The 22,206-nt window shown below is 37.0% G+C and overlaps 2 protein-coding genes across 2 annotated transcripts in view; one reads left to right on the top strand and one right to left on the bottom strand.

The window, feature by feature from the left end:
• LOC125234814 (elongation of very long chain fatty acids protein) overlaps window positions 1-12,270 on the bottom strand; it is a 36,282-nt gene extending 24,012 nt beyond the window's left edge. Inside the window, exons 1-2 of the mRNA XM_048141220.1 lie at window positions 12,187-12,270; window positions 6,333-6,523 (exon numbers count right to left, since the gene is read on the bottom strand). Of these exons, the coding sequence (XP_047997177.1) occupies window positions 6,333-6,523; window positions 12,187-12,235 (240 nt within the window). The 5' untranslated portion in view covers window positions 12,236-12,270. The remainder of the gene's footprint in view (window positions 1-6,332; window positions 6,524-12,186) is intronic.
• Window positions 1-22,206, top strand: part of LOC125234813 (oxysterol-binding protein-related protein 9) — a 171,547-nt gene that overhangs the window by 25,341 nt on the left and 124,000 nt on the right. The window lies entirely within an intron of this gene.

Below are 22,206 nucleotides of genomic sequence, written 5' to 3'. Positions count from 1 at the left end.
ACTTTGACTGTATATCATTGTTGCTGACGGTGCTGACCACGAACGCTGCAAAGGATTCAAGAAGTTGACATGTATTGTATGTGTTATACGTGATTATCGCGATATATGTATTAATCCTTTTCCAAACTTCTATTGTATTTCAATGGTCTGATCAAATCTTTAGGGGTAAAACCGGTAGGGGTCAATTCTCCATACAAACGCTCTCGACTATTTCCTCCCTGGTTTTTGAAGATAGAGCAATGATTTTCTCAACACAGATTGTTATTATTTTTATCTGTGTCGGACCGTTTTGATTTTTTTGATATTCTGCTTTTTAAAGACTAGAGCCAATCAAAAATTTCCAAAAACGGTCTTTTTCATTGTGGCGCAAAAAAAGGTGTGATACTCAAGATTGGTAACAATTAACCAAAAAATCTAAACGATCCGACATAGATTATTTCATTGTTATTCAGATTCTCAAATTTCGTTCCGATTCATTAAGTTTTGAAGGAGGAAAGAGTCGAGAGCGGAACCTCGATTTTAAAGATTTTTTTGAAATATCTTTTGACTGAGTTGTCTTAATGGACAATTTTTATTCGATAAATCTAGTTAATAACACTTGTATATTTAACTAAAATTCCCAAGTTGAAAGGGGGGCTCCTTTCCATTTTAGCATTTTCGCTACCGTATCCTCTTATTAATGTGCCGTTTTTAAGCGTACCATATTATGACTTAAACTTAAGCTGCTTAAGGGCGCTCTTACAGGTAGTTCGTATAAAGATACAGGCAAATTTCTTCCTTATGGTAAGCGACAATTTAGTACCTTTTACTTAAAAAGGTCATATGTAGCCTCATTAAATATTTACGGTCAGTGTGCCTGCCTCTTAACGCCCACATAACCTCTGTGACGGTTGCGCTTTTCGTTCTTCGTATTCGAACAAGATTAATAAGATATGGTGCGGTACCGTTTTTTTCAAATTCACAATCTCTAGATTTTTTGGTTCACTTAACACCGACAGAAACATTAACTCAGCTTGTTTCTACATCTATTTTTTTATTATTAACCTTTTTAGCTATAGAGGTATAGGTACATCAGAAGTTTCGTTTTTTCTGCCACATGGAACTGTAGCTCAAGTTAAGGGGCTGGACTATCACAGTTACCTATTACGAGTAATAATAATAGGCCTTTGCAAGTTTGCATCTACGACTGATGATTTAAGCAGCATTCTTACGACACTTGCGTTCGTGGCTGTATAGCCCAATTCGAGAGAGGATCCCTCGTCACCACACACAGGGCAGGTGCATGCTCCCCCAGATAATAACCGTGCTTAATATCACTAATCATCAATTCATCACTATAACCAAAGACATATGTAACTCCGTCCGTATATACAGATAAAGTCTAAGAAAAAAACGTACCTCAGTATACCATACAGAAAAAGGTACGGTGGCATAAATGGCGTTACACCTTTGGGGTACGCTCAGCTAGATGGCGTTAATATTTGACATTTTAACACATATCAAGCTAAGAATATGGGTCAAATTGTCAAAACTGAGGTTCAAAAGTTTTAAGCCTCTGTCAAGAGATGGCAGTCAATGCACTGTGATTACACATTTTACTTTGAAAGTAACTCTTTATAATACTCGATCTTCTTTGCTATAACTAAACTCAAGCTAGCAGTTTCATATGCTCTGTCTATTTCCAAATGGAGTAGCCGTTCGGAATGCAGGCGTGAGTTTGTGTATGTGTAAGTATTATCATTCTGACGCTCGTTGAGAATGATATAATAGCTAGTCTTTCTTGAAATGCATGCTTTTATGACATAACTAGCTTTTACCCGCGGCTTCGCCCGCGTAATAAAAGTATTCTTATTCAAACGTTTACAAAAAATAAGATTTTCATTTGGATCCGTAGGTTTCTATGTAGGTACATTTGTCCGCAATTATTTCGATTAAGGTGCAGCGGGGCATTATACTTCTACATGTATCCACTGAACACGCTTACCATATATATTCCCCGTCCCCGTCCCTCCCCTATCCCTATTTCTATCCCTATCCCTATCCCTATCCCTATCCCTATCCCTATCCCTATCCCTATCCCTATCCCTATCCCTATCCCTATCGCTATCGCTATCGCTATCGCTATCCCTATCCCTATCCCTATCCCTATCCCTATTACTATACCTATCCCTATCCCTACCCTTATCCCTGTTCCGGCTCGTCCCCTCCCGTCTCGTCCCGTCCCGCCCCGCCCCGCCCCGTCCCTGTTCCTGTCCCTGTCAAATTATCATGTTAGGCGGTGAATTTTGAAAAATCCTTTCTTAGTGCTCTTCTAAGGAACTTACGTGTAATTTGAAATCTCTTGAACCAGAAGTAAACATAAAAAAGAAATCCATATGGCTATTTTCGATATTTAAACCCCATTGCACCACAACAGGGGAAAAGGTATTTCACTTCCGCCACGTCAGATTTTAAAAACGTTGTATTTATCGTGATCAGCGACCCGATAAACCATAAAAACGATACCCATATTGGTTTTTTGACATTATCACCCCTTTTCACCCTTTTAAATGGTACATTTTTAAAAAACTTGAAACACGTATTTAGTCATATGTCTTTAGCAATCCTCCTGTGAAGTTTCGCATAAAACAGTGAAACTAACATTGTTTCCCCATACAAACTTTGAACCCCCATTTGACCCCCTTAGGAGGCGAATTTTGAAAAATCCTTTCTTAGTGCTCCTTTACACTATATAAGGAACCAACGTGCCAAATTTGACATCTCTAGGACCAGCGGTTTCAGCTGTGCGTTGATATGTCCGTCAGTCTATATATTTTTTTATATTTAAACCCCATTGCACCACAACAGGGGAGAAGGTATTTCACTTCCGCCTCGTTAGATTTAAAAAACGTTGTATTTATCGTGATCAGCGACCCGATAAACCATAAAAACGATACCCATATTGGTTTTTTGACTTTATTAACCCCTTTTGACCCTTTTAGGGGTAAAATTTTCAAAAATCTGAAACACGTATTAAGTCTTAAGGAATCTTCCTGTGAAGTTTCGAATAAAATAGTCAAACTAATCTTGTTTCCCCATACAAACTTTGAACCCCCATGTGACCCCCTTAGGAGGTGAATTTTGGAAAATCCTTTCTTAGCGTTCCTCTACACTACATAAGGAACCTACGTGCCAAATTTAAAATCTCTAGGACCAGTGATTTCGGCTGTGCTTTGATATGTCCGTCAGTCAATATATTTTTTTGATATTTAAACCCTTTTGCACCACAACAGAGGAGATGATATTTCACTTCCGCCTCATTAGATTTTTAAAACGTTGTATTTATCGTGATCAGCGACCCGATAAACCATAAAAACGATACCCATATTGATTTTTTTACTTTATCACCCCCTTTTCACCCTTTTAGGGGTTAAATTTTCAAAAAACCTGAAACACGTATTCAATCATATGTCTTAAGGAATCTTCCTGTGAAGTTTCGAATAAAATAGTCAAACTAATCTTGTTTCCCCATACAAACTTTGAACCCCCATTCGACCCCCTTAGGAGGTGAATTTTGGAAAATCCTTTCTTAGTGCTCCTCTACACTATATAAGGAACCTACGTGCCAAATTTGAAATCTCTAGGACCAGCGGTTTCGGCTGTGCGTTGATATGTCAGTCAGTCAGTCAGTCAGTCAGTCAGTCAGTCAGTCAGTCAGTCAGTCAGTCAGTCAGTCAGTCAGTCAGCTTCTTCTTTTATATATTTAGATATAGATAATAGTGTCGCAGGTCAGCTAGGGTCACTGGTAATGACTGGTACCAAATACCCGATACTAGGTACTCGGGAGTAATCTGAAATGTTTTATTTTGACCACACATTCCATACATAGTTTTAAGCATATATTCCTGATTGCATACACTTCAAATTGACAGAAAAAAACAACGCTTTTTCGATTGATTTTTCTTTGCTTTTGTGAAGGAAACAATTGAATAGGTTCTTGGGTAATTGAAAAGTATTTGAAACCGTACCTGATTGATGAATAGAACTTCTTATTTACATTTAAAATATGTGGCACTTATTTAAAGTATTTAAACAAATAAATAAATATTATATCCATCTGTCACACAAATGAATGCCCTTACCGGGATTCAACCCCAGGACCTCATAGCAGGTAGGATCCCTACGCGCTATGCCATACCGGTCGCCAAACAACATAAGTCAGCAATTCCCGTCAACTTTGTACAAAAATTAAGGGAAAAGTTCAATTTGTTTTTATTAATTCCTATTTTGTTACCAAGATTTTGTTGATTAATTGAGATTTTATTAAGTTTTATTTCGTCATTAAGGTTCTCTAGTATCTATATTTTCTTAATTATAAGAATTATCCTGTATATATCTTACGAAAGTCGAGTTATATTACTAAATGTTGGTAACAAAATAGGATCAATTAAAATTTGCTGACGTGGCATTGTACAAAGTTGACGGGAATTGCTGAAGTAAATATTTTCAATATAATTTTAGATCAAATCAAATTATTTTCATTTGAAAATATTTTAATTTGTATTTTTTAAGTAGTAACGCTACTATTAAGTAATACTGTGACATATACTGTGTTAATTGTGTCACATACTTGGAAATTTCGACCCTTGCTTTCGTGATCCGATGGCCGAGGTTTTACAGGCATCCGTCCGGTTAACGGAGTACGCTGGTTCGATTCCAGCTCGGAACACTTGGAGGCCTTGGTCACTTTTTCTTTGTATATGACATTTATTTAATGTTTAATTTCAATATAAATTAAATTTCACATGACTAGGTTACACGTTACACATTCCAGCCATCTTGTGGGAAACCAGTCGATATTCAATCTATTTCCATATACTTTAGCACCGGATCGACCCGCGGGACCGGAATATGAGATTATGTCGCCTACTTTACGGCTCTCTGGGACGCAAATTACCAATAAGGGTCTTGAGGCACTGATTTTGACGATAGCCTTGAGTTAATTATTGGAAAATATACTAAACATAATGAGACTCTTTTCTAAAAAGTCGTAGCTAAAACCAAAAATCGGTTTGTGTAGTTCTATTTTACCCAGACCTTTCTTTGCGGCCCATTTTAAAACCTACAGTAAAAAAAATCTATACGACAAGGTACGCCAAAGTGTTATAGAAATTAGCATGATACCAAAAATGGTGCCTCAGTAATACCTACCGTATCTACTACGCTACGCGTAGCGGTAGTAATAGCAAAGACATATATAACTCCGTATAGGCAGATAAAGTCTAAGAAAAAAAAGAACAGTCAGCCAAGAAAGTGGTTTACCACTTTTTGACTCTGTTTCAAACACATAAGGCCGAAAAGTGGTAAACCACTTTTTGGCTGACTGTACCTCAGTTCCATACAAAAAAACCGGCCAAGAGCGTGTCGGGCCACGCTCAGTGTAGGGTTCCGTAGTTTTCCGTATTTTTCTCAAAAACTACTGAACCTATCAAGTTCAAAACAATTTTCCTAGAAAGTCTTTATAAAGTTCTACATTTGTGATTTTTTTCATTTTTTTTAAACATATGGTTCAAAAGTTAGAGGGGGGGGGGGGGACGCACTTTTTTTCCTTTAGGAGCGATTATTTCCGAAAATATTAATATTATGAAAAAACGATCTTAGGAAACCCTTATTCATATTTCAATACCTATCCAACAATATATCACACGTTAGGGTTAGAATGAAAAAAAATATCAGCCCCCACTTTACATGTAGGGGGGGTACCCTAATAAAACATTTTTTTCCATTTTTTATTTTTGCACTTTGTTGGCGTGATTGATATACATATTGGTACCAAATTTCAGCTTTCTAGTGCTTACGGTTACTGAGATTATCCGCGGACGGACGGACGGACGGACGGACGGACAGACAGACATGGCGAAACTATAAGGGTTCCTAGTTGACTACGGAACCCTAAAAAGGTACGATGGCCTAGATGGCATTACACCTTTAGGGTGCGCTCAGCTAGATGGCGCTAATATTAATATTTGACATTTTATTTTAAAACATATCAAACTAAGAATATGGGCAAAATTGTCAAAAGTGAGGTTCAAAAGTTTTAAGCCTATGCACTGTGATTACACATTTTACTTCGACAGTAACTCTCTATAAAACTCAATCCTCTTTGGTAATAGGAATGTGTGCAAAGTGTGCTGCTTATGTGACCAATCGGGCGTGAGGTGAACTCACCATCTGCCCCTTTAGCATAACTTGTGCTAAAGGGTCTGATCAACCAATTACGTTCATAGTTAGTCATAGAAGCATCAAACGAGAAGTTTCAATCAAAATTATATGAATTAGAAGTGTACACTTACCCCCCAAGTAACAACAGCGTTGGAGATGATTTGCACCACGTTATACCACCTGATGACACTTCTCAGTTCATAAGGTGGCCTATTCTTCATGTAGGCCGGTACTAGTATCTTGATGGCGGCCAGGTAACCAGTGAGGATGAAAAAGAGAGGCCATGGTGAACCCATAAGCGGCCAGTCTAACACTCGAGGGTCTGAAAAAGAAGATTTAGCTTTATGATCGAGTTTACAAACACATAACTCGTCTCTAAGACTGAGAACAAGGTAGTGTATACACGGTGAAATCAAAAAGACCGTACAAACTTTACATAGTGTCTTTTGAGGTCATAATGAACAAGATTTATTATGGGACCAATGCAAGTCGCAAAAAATCATGATGCCGCATTTATATGGAACAGCCAATTTTTTTTTCGCGATTTCAGCATTGGTCCCATAATAAAAGTTGTTCATTATGACCTCAAAAGTCACTATGCAAAGTCTGAACGGTCCTTTTTATTTCACCGGCCGGGCCGAGTCATACAGAAAACAACCCTAGAACTTTAATAGTCAATTAAAGCTATGATGATAATAACGTTTGCAACAAGAAAGGCTCTTCTAAAAAAGCAAAGTCATATTTCAAATAGATGTACATATTTCTTGCAAAGCAAGCACTTGACACTGACATTTCAGCAATATCAGAAAACAATACCAGAGCGCAGCTTGATGACCTGACATGATACTGACGGATTGACGTTATTCATCAGTTTCGTAAATATCGCACTAATTGACGAATTGTTTCGCAGAAGCAGCCTCAGGCCCTCGTAATTTCGAAGGTGTTGCGTTGCGTTTTTGAAAAGGGGAAATCCATTACGCATACCGCCCAGGCGCGAGGATTGGGTCGGGGATGGTTATGTGGGATTCCCTATTCTGCATGCTGATAAGACATGGTTTTCCCGCTAGAACCTCTTTATCGCTATTTCTTTGCGTGAGGTCCACGGTACAGTGGTGGTTGCGGAAGTACACTTCCGCAACCTTGCCAGTGTTGCATAAGTTGCATTTCGCCTAGTTAATAGATGTGGTGTTTTTGGGGGTTAGAGATATGGACGTGAATGTGGAAAATGTGTTTACTTGTTATGTTTTATAGTCACTGAGGCTGGAGTTTTAAATGATACCTCAACACGGCTCTTTTGAAGGCGGTACTTGTATTAGATAAGGTCCAAATAACATTCTTGATGACCTGACATGATAGTAACGGATTGAATCGATCCATCAGTTGAGAAGAGATCGCAGTCATTGTGCACTTCTAACTGTTGCTCGTATTGCAGTAACAATCTTTTTTAATTGTGTTACGTATTCGCAATAGTGGACTGTAGGAGTTGCGTTACCTATAACTGTTATGACGTCTTTGATCTAGGGGTCACTACTCACTACAGTAAAATATAGTATTTTCAAGCATATATAAGTGCGTTTTCACATTATCCGATCCGATATCGGACGAAGGAAGGATGTCAAGGGCAGAAATCAAAGATGGCGCCTTTAATGTATAGGGTATTGGTCCCACATTCGATATCGGATGGGATAATGTGAAAACGCACGAAGGTATCGCACCAGCTTGAATATAAGATGTGCATTTGTCCAACTTGTGGAATTTTCCATTTTTTTACAATGAACTGGGGGAGAAACTTAGGAGTCTATTTTCAACTGAAAATTTTTATTAAAAAATACATACATACATACATACATATAATCACTCCTGTATACCATAAAGGGGTAGTAGAGCACATGAACTACTAAGTTTCAGTGCCACTCTTGGGAAAAAGGGGTTGAGAGAAATCCAAATTGCAGTGACAGGTTGCCACTGTTGCCAGCCTCTCGCCTACGGCACAATTTACCCATATCCCACAGTCGACTTCTGCGACACCCACGGGAAGAAAGGGGGTGGTGAAATTCTTAACCCGTCACCAAACGGGTCAAAAAATGATTAATTTAAGATTTCGTTTGTTAAATTTCTACATATCTCGATTTCATTGTTTACGGTTATTCATTTCTTAACCCAAAAATAATCAACACAACTACAAAACACAATTCCATTATGAATTTTACATATTGCACAAATAACCCCAAATTGCACTAATTTTCTTATGCAATATGCAGCCATCATTCATTTTATTCGCGCATTCAATCAAAATGGCTCATTTGTAATCGTATTAATGCCTCCTATCTCAGATCTGGCGCTAAAAAACGAATTGTTTACAACATTGTGAAGATGTTGCCAAACGGTGAAAGGAATTTGCATATGAATATCGTAGCGCAGACCTTTGCCTCATCGGTTTTTTTAATAGCCTGCATTAGTGTCCCATTGCTTGGCAAAGGCCTCCCCTCTCTTCCTCCACTCGACCCTGTCACTCGCATTTTCCCTCCAGTTCGGATAATTTTTTTCCATGTCGTCGCACCATCTCCTTTTCGGTCTGCCTGAACCCCGACCTACACCATCTATGGTACCTAGTCCGTGGGTCCCACTTGGTAACCCACCTTTCAGGATGCATGCGGCAGACATGTCCAGCCCAGTCCCACTTAAGCTTAGCGGTCTTGGCATCTACATCTACTAGGTAGTCGAGTAGTACATCGGTTTTTATGGAACAGAAACTATAGTGGCTTCGTTGTATAACTTTTATATTGTACTGATATAGAATAGTTTGATTTTTTAAGTCCCTAGAAGGAAAGTATACACGATTGTATCACTGATTAATTTTACCAAGTATAGATTTCCCAAGCGGCCTAGTTAATTTATGGAGCTGCATATGAAACCGTATTTTAACTTGATACTAGTTTAAATATTATATTATTTAACAATTTTTAGGGTTCCGTACCTCAAAAGGAAAAAACGGAACCCTTATAGGATCACTTTGTTTTCGTCTGTCCGTCCGTCCGTCCGTCTGTCAAGACCCTTTTTCTCAGGAACGCGTGGAGGTATGAAGCTGAAATTTATATCAATTACTCAGGTCTACTGTCCCTTGAAGCTGTGAAAAAATCAAACTTCTAAGCCAACGCAATCAAAAGATACAGCCGTTTATGCCGCAAATTTTCGACACTTGCAAGGGAATCAAAACCTACAGGGTGCTTCCCGTGAACTCAGAATCTTGAAATTTGGTACGATGCAACGTCTTATAGCATAGATAAAGGAAAAATTACGAAAACCATAAATTTTTAGTTACATCACATAATATATTTTTTTTTATCGTAATGAACGAACTTTGTAAACCTTGCAGGTTTGTGCGGAACCCTCGGTGCGCGAGTCCGACTCGCACTTGGCCGGTTTTTTTTTCTAAAGAATCAAAAAATATATAAAAAAATGAACACAACCACTCCATGCAAAAATGAATGCCATAGTGATTATCATTAACCGCGCTAGAAACAAAGAGTCTAGCTTCTGATTTACATTCTCTGCGCATTTGATCTGGTGAACGTACTCAAATCCGGAAACCGCAAGCGCCTAGATTTAGCAAGACGATTAATCTAGACCTAAAATATGACTAAGTTTCATTGCAAAACAGAGAAAGGCGTGTCAGCTGATAAAGTACGTTTTCTACCTCATTGGTATTCGGCCTGCGAAGTTAGGCTGCCTACATATGTTCTGTAGTGTTTGAAAGTATGACCTGTAGGCCTAGCACATGATGGCCGCGGGAGTATGTCGCCGCGAGATAAATAAATAAATAAATAAATAAATATTGGGGACACCTTACACAGATCAACTTAGCCCCAAACTAAGCAAAGCTTGTACTATGGGTGCTAGGCGACGATATACATACTTAAATAGATAAATACATACTTATATACATAGAAAACATCCATGACTCAGGAACAAATATCAGTGCTCATCACACAAATAAATGCCCTTACCGGGATTCGAACCCAGGATCGCGGCTTAGCAGGCAGGGTCACTGCCGACTGAGCCAGACCGGTCATAGATGCCACGTCTTCTTCTAACTGTATTAATGACATAAGGACGGGTAGTCTATCTCGCGGCGACATACTCCCGCGGCCATCATGTGCTAGGCCTACTGGCCATGATACGGTGGATAGTACAGTCAGCATTCGATTCTTTTATACAAAAACCACGACACCAAAATTCGCACACGATTTAAAAATTTGTAATACGCATCCTAGTGTTAGAACATTTTCTACACATTAGGTACCTAGATAGAAAACCTGACTTTAAACAAATCTGGACCTCATATAGGATGACATTACTCAGAATCGTCAGCATTCTGAATCCCGCGACTTATTAAAAAATATGTCCCAAAATACCAGTGACAGCTGGTGAAAATTTCTGCTAGGCAACACCAAAGCAAAAAGAAACCTACCTTAACATTATGTACTCTACTAGTAATCAATTTTAGGCAAGCCGGTGGGAATCGGCTTGTATGGACCAGCCGCTGCTGCAAAATACCTACCCATTCCTTTGTGTCACGTTTTAATAAGGAGATTTTATGACTTGTAACAAATTTTGTCATCAAAATTGAATCTGCTAGTAGTTCTGTGCACAATCAACCCTAAATGATCAGGATCATTGAGAGAATCAGGTCTTCGGTCTCTATCTTACAAAAAGTCAATATTACACTTCCATGTAGGTACTTACGATCAATTTATTTGACGCTGACTGTACTGAACAATATCCGTTTATTCGTAACTACGGCCCGACATTTGTGATATTACGAAAATGGTAATAGTTTGAATGCACCAGGAATTAATTATACAACTGCTCTTTGAAAATGCCGACATCACGCCACTTCAGCGGGGTCCCCTTTTCAATTTGATACAATTACGTATTCTGATATTGATGTATGTTAGTACTTACAATTATTTTAAAAAAAGTTTGATCCCGATGACAAGCATGCAACTTGAAACCAGATTCGGATTTAATTTGTTACGGATTAGATTCTGATTTTACTACGGCCTTAAAATAGCCGCGATGAGTGATTGCTGCATGTCAAATTAACTCTGTCATGTCACACATGACGCCAGTACACAGGTACAAAGATCTTCGGCATCATATCAATTTTTTTTTCGCTAAATCTCGCAGCTCACAGCTTTGAATATTAGCTAAATTCTAATACACAATTATACTGCTAATAAAAAAGTTTTGGTTGTTACGTACGTGATCACTAAACTAAATTATATTTTGCATTACATTACGACTATTCCATATTGTCGATCTCTGCGCTGTGGAGTCAACTCAAAGCACACACACGGGGTAATTTTAAAATTAATCCAGCCCAGCATTAATCCGCTACGGAAGTCGTTCTTTTTTACTCCAACTATAGCGTTCCTAATTCGATTGATAAAAAAGAAAGATGCTCACAACTTGTTAACTCCGGTGTTAGTCGCAGACCTACAAACATTTTTTTTAATACCACGTCGGTGGCAAACAGGCATACCTACGTTCCGCCTGATGGAAGCGGTCACCATAAACATAACCAGTAAGGGACTTCCAATCCAAGAAATAACTCAGCTTTCAAACAAAAAAAAATTAATCGGTTCATCCGTTCGGGAGCTACGATGCCACAGACAGACACACACACAGACAGATAGACAGACAGACAGACAGACAAACAGACAGACTCGTCAAACTTATAACACCCCGTCGTTTTTGCGTCGGGGGTTAAAAAAGCTGAAAAATATGCGACCTAGCCTTAGTTTCCAAAGGGCCTATAGTGGCAAAGACTACAAATCCACCGCTTCAAATGGCTGTATATTTCGTTGCAACAAAGTAATTCACATGTACAGACCACTTAAATCTAGATAGCCGCAGGACTCGTGAGACACAGCCCAGTTTCAAAAAAACAATGCACATAAAACTGCATATTAGTGTAATTACCAGCTCTTTCATAGAACACTATGTCGTACGCTCTCACGATATGATCCATTGTGTCACGACCGCACTACACTATCGCTTTGCACTAATGCGGAGTTTGGACCTTATGCATTATATAGATGGTGAATTCATTTTGTATACAGGTGGATTGTAAATAAGAAAGTAATCAATTCGATGAATTTCTCCTTTATCTATTAAAAATTTATATATTAAATATTATGTCCCACGCAGAACATATCTCCCTACGTCCAGAAACAGTTTCGAGGATATCGGTAATGGCTCTAAGGATGTCGATGAAATTTGCTGTAAAGTGTTTTCTATAGCACATCATATGAGTCATATCTCTGGGAAAACGTGCAATTTTGAGTCTTCATTTGAGCCAATCTCGAGCCCCGGATAGTTTGTTTGAAATAAATAGGTAATTTAAAAATCTACGGAATTTATTATCGTTGCAAAACAGCTGGCAACAAGATGCCTAGTGGTGATAAGTTTTCCTAATGAGGCAGACCTCGCGCTTAAAGCACTCTTCAGCGTCCGAAACTATGAATGACGTTAGTTTATATCTCCTTCGAAGTCAAAATGTTAATTAGTGATATCGCTGAAACTTGCTAAGTGTTCGAAAATGTTACCTATTTTTAAAACCAACAAAAATGTATTATGCTCATGTTCAAAACTTCAGAGGAGAATTCGCTTCAAATCCTTACGCACTCTGACCACTTCTGCATCGAAGTCAATGGAATAATGATTGTACTGTTCATTTGCCTAACTCTCGTTTCAAATAAAGGATTAGGGGTTCATCATTGAACTCATATTATCATTGAAAATGTTTTGAATACCATTCAATACACCATAGTTTACTATCACAAATACCCCCACTGTATAAATAAAACATTGCTGTGGAAATATAACCTCCAGGTTGACATACATTCATACATTGACATTACTGGCACTGGTATCTACTCAAAAACTTAACGAACCGCCCCATCTATTATTACTACCTCTATAAACAGTCTAAACGTTACACAAGTATAAAAAATAACCTTTACGTTTACAAGTAGCATTATAAATTATAAACATTAATCATTTTTAATCAACTCTGTTGTTTGTTCCCGAAATTCACTTAAAACATCACTTCAAAGTTTAAACCGTTCTTAATGGATTTCCGTTATAATTATCAATTTAACAACTCAAGTAACTTCTAAATCACAATAATTGACTTAAATTCGTTTCGCAATTATTAGGTGTATTATGGTAATCGAGGTCGATACCAAAAATCGATTTAACCTTGGTAGAATCGATTCTTTTCGCAATACGTTATGATGATGTTGATTAATATATTTACAATATTAATATATTACAATATATAATGGAGTATCTCGCATATCGTTAGTGGAGCACCTTGTTGATGGTATACCAATAAAAAAAGTATTATTCACTAAGATTAAAGTTATAGGTCAAGACGCAGAACGAAATTATTCAAATACCTTGTAATTTTGTTTTCCAATTCACGGTAATTGCATTTCGAAAAACATGTAGCCATTGTTCGAAATTGCTTTTATCGATTGAAAATCCTTTATATATTTTTAATATATTATACAATATTATAATCCGTTTGCCCATTGTATCCTATCTGTCACACCGTTGACATTGTGTATATATATTTTACGTAGAATTTACACGTATTTGATTAATTTACACCAAATACTTAGAGTGCAGCATGTCTTTATCTTCCATACCTCTCTATCGGACGTCATCTTATCATTCATTTGCATTCGTTTCATATCATCTCTCACGTTTTCTTCGGCTTTCCTCTCCCGGGCTTCCTCCTTCCATATTCATCCGGATTTTCTGCCTTTTCTTCGAACTTTTTTAGCCCGAATTTCACGTCCCTACAACACCATACAATTTGAACTAAATGAAGTCTAGCTTTTATAAACACTGTTATTTTTTCTTTTGTTTTTATTGTAGCTCTTCGTCTTCCATCCCTGTTCCCGTTATTTGGGGTCGGACCTCCTCACATATTTGCGCCGAGAGATTCTATTTTGGGCTTTCTTGAGGTCTCCTTTTATCTTAGATCACCACGTCGATGGTTTGCGGCCGTTGCCTCTGTTTTGTTCCGGCGGGTTTAGCGCGATTTGTACGACGAAGAGGGGGTCGTACGAAATCCTCGAAAAGTGCATTCGGCGTTTAACAAATGCTGCTCACATTTCTAAATTAAATGAAATAAAATAAATGGAGTTATTATCTTAAAGAGTGTGTCTACAACTTTTGACTATTCAGAATCTCTAATTATTAAAGGTATAATAAATAAACCCACGCAAAGTTGACCTAAAATGAGAAAAACGTATGTCGCCGTTTAGTAAACTTTGTTAAAAAAATTCAATACTTTAGTTATAACATTAAGTGATTCTAAAAGCCAGATAAATGGACTAGAAGTTTTGAGGTTTTTTATATTTTTTCTCTCAAAGGCAACAAAGAAATTTTACCTTAAATTTAAACTATCGTAAAATTTCCATACATTCGCCATTGCTGTCAGAATTCTCCTTTCGATTAGATGCCGTGAGCGGCTCGTCGGAGGCAGACGTGTCGCCGGTCGCTCCGCGTTGACAATTAAATTTGACAAATATTTTGACAGAAAATAGTGTACGTACACGAAAAACCATACCAGTGTAAAACTGTGCTCAAAATAAATAGGGTAAATCAAATATGTCAGGTGGAGATCCAATCTCATTTAAAATTTAAAGGTGCATGGCTTGTGCATAAAAAATAAATAAAAATATATCACATTATCAAAGAAAATAACGAACACAACCGAATGAGTATAAATGATTTCATTCTAGTTCGGTTAAATTGAAAAAAGTTTAATGTTTTGTTTTACTCATTGGAATACATTTTCATTACGCTGGTATTAACAGTACGTCATTTTAAAAAATATATATGACAGTACCTACGTCAAATTTTGTCAACCAAACTTCACAGGTTGTATGTAAACAATTACAATTTAATTTATTCATACATATTCAGATACGTATTAATCGATTCTTACTTAGAATAGAAAAAAGGGGAATGCGAGCGGGTATAGGTATAGTGCTTCTGGTTCAAATTTAATTGTGTATATAAAAAAATTACTCAATTTCATTAAAGATTTACTCTGTGCATACCGCGAACACGTAACCGTAAGTTGAAAACAATAATAATTATAAAGTACCTAAATACATCGTTGTTTACAAAGCGCTTGTTTTGAATGGCACTTCTCCACTCAACTAAACCAAATATTCATGGAACACCAGCTGGTGACCAGCATAAATGACTATGAACAGCCGTGCAATATCTGATTTTCTATAGTGGGCCATAACATAAGTATATGACGACATGTTCCCGGCAAAAATTTGTGATGCTCCGTGACCGGCAAAAACATCGTCTCTCTTTCTAGCGTCTCGCGAGCGTATAGCGTCGGGCCAACTGTATGGAAAAAGACGCCGCGTCAGCGCGGCTTAGCCATACAGTTGGCCCGACGCTACGATCGCAAGACGGTAGATGTGGGAGGGTCCTTATCCGCATACATATCTGATCGGGTCGCTTAAAAATATTTGATTCTTTATAAAAACCTAAATTACACTTTCACCCGCATAAATATCTATCCATTGTTAAAGCAAATATATATCTTACGGGCTAGAAATCATTAATATGTAATTAAAGTGCAATAATAAACCCTACCTGGTTGCCTTACAGCCGTAAATTGTATGAGGTGATTTGACAGTTCACGAAAACGAGCCTTTATACAAGCTTTTATTCAACTTGCCTTGTTAGTAGGTATGTTAGTTTGAGTCAAAACGTAGAAGCTAAATTTGACCCACTTTCCGGTTTCCAATTGAGCTGAAATTTTGCACACCTATGTAAATCAAGTGACAATGCAATATTATGGTATCATGGAGCTAATCTGATGATGGAGCAGAAAGGTGATCATAGGAACTCTGTTATGAAACGTCGTATACCCATTGAGTCAGGGGTTTTTAAAAATGTCTCGGAGAGCAATAAATATTTTTTTTGCAAAAAAAACTTATTAATTATTATAAATTGGGAGGTGTAATTTTTTATTATCTCTTACATAGCATTAAGACGAAAAATCGACCAAGAGCGCGTCAATGTAGGGTTTCGTAGTTTCCGACATTTTACATAATGACAATTTTTAGGGTTCCGTAGTCAACTAGGAACCCTTATAGTTTCGCCATGTCTGTCTGTCCGTCCGTCCGTCCGTCCGTCCGCGGATAATCTCAGTAACCGTAAGCACTAGAAAGCTGAAATTTGGTACCAATATGTATATCAATCACGCCAACAAAGTGCAAAAATAAAAAATGAAAAAAAAATGTTTTATTAGGGTGGGGGCTGAGATTTTTTTTAATTCCAACCCCAACGTGTGATATATTGTTGGATAGGTATTTAAAAATGAAAAAGGGTTTACTAAGATCGTTTTTTGATAATATTAATAGTTTCGGAAATAATCGCTTGTAAAGGAAAAAAAAGTGCGTCCCCCCCCCCTCTAACTTTTGAACCCTACGTTCAAAAAATATGAAAAAAATCACAATAGTAGGTTCAGTAGTTTTTGAGAAAAATACGGAAAACTACGGAACCCTACACTGAGCGTGGCCCGACACGCTCTTGGCCGGTTTTTTTTTTTTAATTATAAATGGGCTTACTCTTGACCACAGACTAGCCAAAGGCAAAGACGTGGCCTACGATGGAGTGAGCTCGCCCAGAAGATGCCTGTTCACTCTTGACAATTTAATAAATACCGTAATTTGGGGTGAAAAGGGTTCCGGGGGTATATAATGTTATTATATTTCTTGACATATTCCTTCTATTTTCCGCAATCAAAGTAGGAAAATAATATATTATGTTTTTTTTTATTATTATTATTGGTATTTAGGACAACAGCCGTAAATATTCAACTTACATAGGTATTTTTACATAGTCTTAGGCCAATAACAGTTATCTGTTGAATGAAAAGTATTATACACAATATGTTACTAAAAAAAATGTGTTACATATTTAAAATTACAGTGAAAATGTGCAAGCCACACATTTTTATTTACAGTTTCATGTCTGTCAAAGTTGACGTTCAAATTTATTGGATTTTTACTCATTTTAATCGTTCATTATCCTTTTGAATGTGTATACACTTCTAAAGTTTATGTATAACAGAAAATCATAAGACATATTTTAATTTTTATAATGGTTTTCATGAAGAAAGCGATGCAACTGTGTTGGGGAATTCTTACGGGATGAATAAATATCCGCGGCCTGAGGGTGAATGGGATCAGGAATGGGGGAATCGGGTCGCAAAGGGGTGAATAGGTTTACGAAGGGGCTGATTAGGGTCGGAAGAGGGGTGAATTGGGATGTGTGGTCAATGCTTGTCACATTGTATACAATAACTTACCTAAAGTGGTATTTTTATGAATGACCTCTCTGTATATGGACGCAATTTATACGTCAATGTATTGCTTCGTAGTTAGACTAGATACAAGAAATTAACACTAAGAAATGTTAATCACACTTCTGTCTACCTCCACGTTTCTACTTAAGTCCGCAAAAATCACCCATGGTTGCTATAATATAGACGGATTACTTTAAAATAAAAATCATAAGTATGAAACTATACAACTAGGGAAGAAATAAAATTATTTTATTGAATCATTTTTGATTTGTTCTTTTTCAAGTTTATATAAATAATACATTTTCAATTCGCTCAAAGGTTGGAAGAGATCCCTTATAGGGATAAGTTCGCCTTTGTACATCATAACTATACTGTATTTTTATGTCCTAACTTGTCTTATGTACAATAAAGTGTTCACATACATACATACATATATTGAAATAGATATCATACACGAAAGAAAAAACGACAAGGCCCACGGTGGCTGAGCCGGGAATCGAATCCGGGTCTTCAGCTTACGCAGCTAACGTTATTACCACTAGGCCACCAGGCCAGGTTAAAAAAACCGGCCAGATGAGAATTTATTTTCGCACAATTGTAAAACTAAATTTTTTTTACTAGTTACCTCCAAAATACCAAATAAAATTGGGCTACATAGTACATCGTTTTCTGAAGATTTTGGGTTCATGGGGTCGGAACGGGTATAACTAACGTAATTTATGGTGAATTGGGCCAAAACCGACTTTTGAACGTCGATAGCCGTTTTTTTATATTTATTTATTTATTTTACTTAAGCACCACAAATTACATAATATTTTTTTAAAAGTATCGCTAAACCAGCAAGGTTTGTCTCGATACTCCATTCCACAAGGTAAAAAAAAAAGAAACTAAATAAGTGCACTACAGATAAATACTTACATCCTAAATAACATACTTAATACTGAGCGCTTAATACATATGTGCCATGCTAATTTTTTACACAAAAAAATCTTCCGGCAGTGTGAACTTCGGTTTGTCTTTGAAAATATGTCGTTTTATTTAGTAATTTTCGCTCACCCTAACGTTGGAGTGAATAGGGTCGGGAAGGGGGTGAATAGGGAAAAGGGTTGACTCTTTCGGATTGCGAACAAAATATGACCTGTCACGAGCGTATTATATTTATTTTACCAAAAAATAAGGATTAAATATGTTATGAGTGGTCGGAAATGAAATCTACACATATTATGATAACCCTTAACCAACCTTTATAGTTAGATGGTGCTCTGACGCGATGAATAAGTAAGTATGGTCGTGGGCAGTGCGGATAACGTGTCAAAATATAAGCATAGTTTATTGCTATTTTTCATGTTTAAATAAACTTATAAACTAACGTAGTGGGTATTAAAGTAAAAGGTTCACAGTGAATATTAGGTTGCCAGAAATGTGTTTAGCTGTATAGCTAATTGTATGGTATCATTGTATTGAATTTTGTATCATAAAGTCAAACTAGGTATTTACTACTAAGTAATGATTTACTCTGTGGGGTGTCTTTGATCACTTGCATGGGGTAACATTGACCATAATGACACATAGTTAATTATTGTCTGATTTTGTCACGGTACTTGTTGAGGCTGATAATTTGATCGCTTCTTGTGATAAATATTGAAATAATTGCAAAAAAAGTTGGTTTTTCGAAGATGTTAATTTTTATTCTTGATCAAAGTAACCCCAAAATAGCGTTAAAGAGTTGTAATATTTGACTGCAAACCATTTTTTTTTATCTTTTCTTGACATAAAATACTTTTGTAAGGGATTACATTCGATTATCATTAAAAAAAATATATAGTGTATCAATGTCAGTTTATGTTTGATCACATCGTTTTTTTTCTGCGTACATTATTTTATTTATTTATTTATTCCTTATTGCACATAAAAAAATAAGTACAAATGGTGGACATAATGCCTTAAGGCATTCTCTACCAGTCAACCACTGGGTTAAAAAGAAACATTTCATACGTGCAGGCATTGTGACAGAAAACAATAATCCTGATATCACTTATTTTGTTACCTTGTTAGCTTTTTAGCAGGAAAAGACTGAAAAAGTTGATGGTCCCATTTTTTTCTTCCTTAGTTACGTTACGTTTAAATTCCCAAATTGGTCAATGTAACCCCAGTTTACGGTAGACACCGTCAACCTATTCTAATAATTCTCTTTTTATTTGAAAGAAAATTCGTTACGATAATATGTATATAAAATATGCAATCTAAGATAAAAAATGCTTTTCATATAGTTACAAACTTAGTTCAGATTTTTTTTGTACAACTTTTAAAAATTGTTCTACCTATCAAGTTCAAAATAATTTTCCTAGAAAGTCTTTTTTCTACTCCCGAACTATTATTCGTCATTTACAGGGTCGTGCATAGATCTTTAAAACCCTACATAAAAGTCTATTCCCCAAAGCCAGTGTCCGCCGGCTTTCCGCGCATGCGCGCAGTATCGAAAAAACTGAAAACGCATTGTTTGGCTCTGTAACCATGGCAACGCCTTATAACGATACGGCGCGCGTGCGCGGGAAGGCTTTGGGCAGCTGAGCTGACAGTGCAAACCTTTGCGTCAAAATACAGGAAACAGTGTGAATTTCACGAAAGTTATTCGAGAAACCTATTAACAACTAAGTGCATGGTCGTAGAAAAAGTACGAGTATTGTATGCAACGGTGTTTAACTGAGTCAAAAAATACTCGTGGCGTCTTAATAACAATTTTCGGCTTCGCCTCAAATTGTTACCCACGCCACTCGTCTTTTTTGATCTCCTTTAAACGCCTGTTGCATAAAATACTATTTAAAGTTCTGCTTTTGAGATTTTTTCATATTTGAGAAAACAGCCCTTATGGCCTGAAATACGGCATACGGCAGTGATATTGACATTGACATATGCTTTTTCGTATTTTGATGGTATTTTGACTGCACTGTATTTTTTGCCATGCTAATTTGAACCTTATCTCTAAGCGATGTTTTTTAATTTTCAGTTACATCACAGATGTGTATGACATGACATCTAGGTATTTTTCCATTTAAAAGAAACTACAAGGGGCTTTACAGACGTGGCGACTGCAACTGGTACAGGGCCTAAGCCATAATTTAAAATTATATTGTGATTTTTATATGTATTTGTGGTTTATTTAATACTAAGTATGAGTTTCAACATTTTCAACTCAAGGAACTGAAATTAAGAGAAGGGACTCGGAAATTGGGTAAGATCAAGAGTCTGATGCAGATGCCGATGGCAGTATTGGATAAGATAAGATATGCGTCGATATTCCCTGTCTTTCTTTGTGTCTCTGACATGACTGCTGCTAGCTGTACTCTATTCATTAGGTTTTTATTTTATACACATACTTTATTTTTGTATCAAAATAAATGATAAATTGATAAAAAACCTAACGACCAAAAAGAATAAAGTACCTATCTGTTAGTCTTTAATACACCCCGCATATACGTAATGCACAGCACAGGCCTCCGAAGACCGGCAGGGCAATCATGGTCGCGCGATAAATGGTATAACATCGGGCCGTCCCTATCGCACTTACAAATAGTGTGATAGGGCTGATGGTTTATCATTTATCACGCGACCATAATTGTCTGCCTGGAGGTATCGGCCTTTAGCCCTTCACACACGTCTTTGAATAATGTTTGCGGGGATAGGCAGGCTGACGATTTTTAATCTTAAGTATAGAAAAGTAACGCAAAATGAAGTGCAAAGTAATTTTAAATACACCTAGATAAACAATCAATTGAATAAGGAACGTTATCTACATATTTAGGTAAATTTAAGTCACATGAGACATGAACAGAGAAGGAAAGCTAGATGATGCGTATTTTTTCTCTGTCTTCTTGTATGCTACCTTTTTTACAGTTTTAATTTCTCAAAGGAGGTCAGTAGTTGACTACAAACTCAAAATAACACTCTTGAAAAAAATTAACGGTCACTGACCTTTCACAGTAAATTGAGGTAGTGTGAGTGAAGGGTGTTTGTGTGTGTAATGGGGTAATTTGACAGATTCTGAAAATTCTCCCTGCTCTACCCCCTCTTAACATGTCCGTACCATCTCAAGCTGGTTTCGGTGATTTTTTCAGCAATTGGTGCAACTTTAAAGGTCCCTCGGATAAATTCATTGCGAATTTTGTCAAGCCGTGTTTTTGTTTTTATTGTAGCTATAAAGTAACGAATATGCCCCTGTATTTATGCAGTCCTAGGATTACGTAAAGCAGGCGTTCCTGAGCATTATTTGCAATTTCATGAGCGCATAACAATCAAGCGGGGTCGCGGTGGACAATACCGGTGATATAGGACAGTAAATAAGGCTATGATTATTGAAAATAGGTAGAGATAAAGCTGTCTCTGTATGGAATATGCTATTATAAAATGTGGCAGTGTTGATGAATCATCCTCCTTGCGTTATCCCGGCATTTGCCACGGCTCATGGGAGCCTGGGGTCCGCTTTGACAACTAATCCCAAGATTTGGCGTAGGCACTAGTTTTTTTTTTACGAAAGCGACTGCCATCTGACCTTCCAACCCGAAGGGTAAACTAGACCTTATTGGAAT

Source organism: Leguminivora glycinivorella, chromosome 16, assembly GCF_023078275.1.
Source record: "Leguminivora glycinivorella isolate SPB_JAAS2020 chromosome 16, LegGlyc_1.1, whole genome shotgun sequence".
Taxonomy (NCBI): domain Eukaryota; kingdom Metazoa; phylum Arthropoda; class Insecta; order Lepidoptera; family Tortricidae; genus Leguminivora; species Leguminivora glycinivorella.
This window is presented reverse-complemented; position numbering and strand designations above follow the sequence as displayed.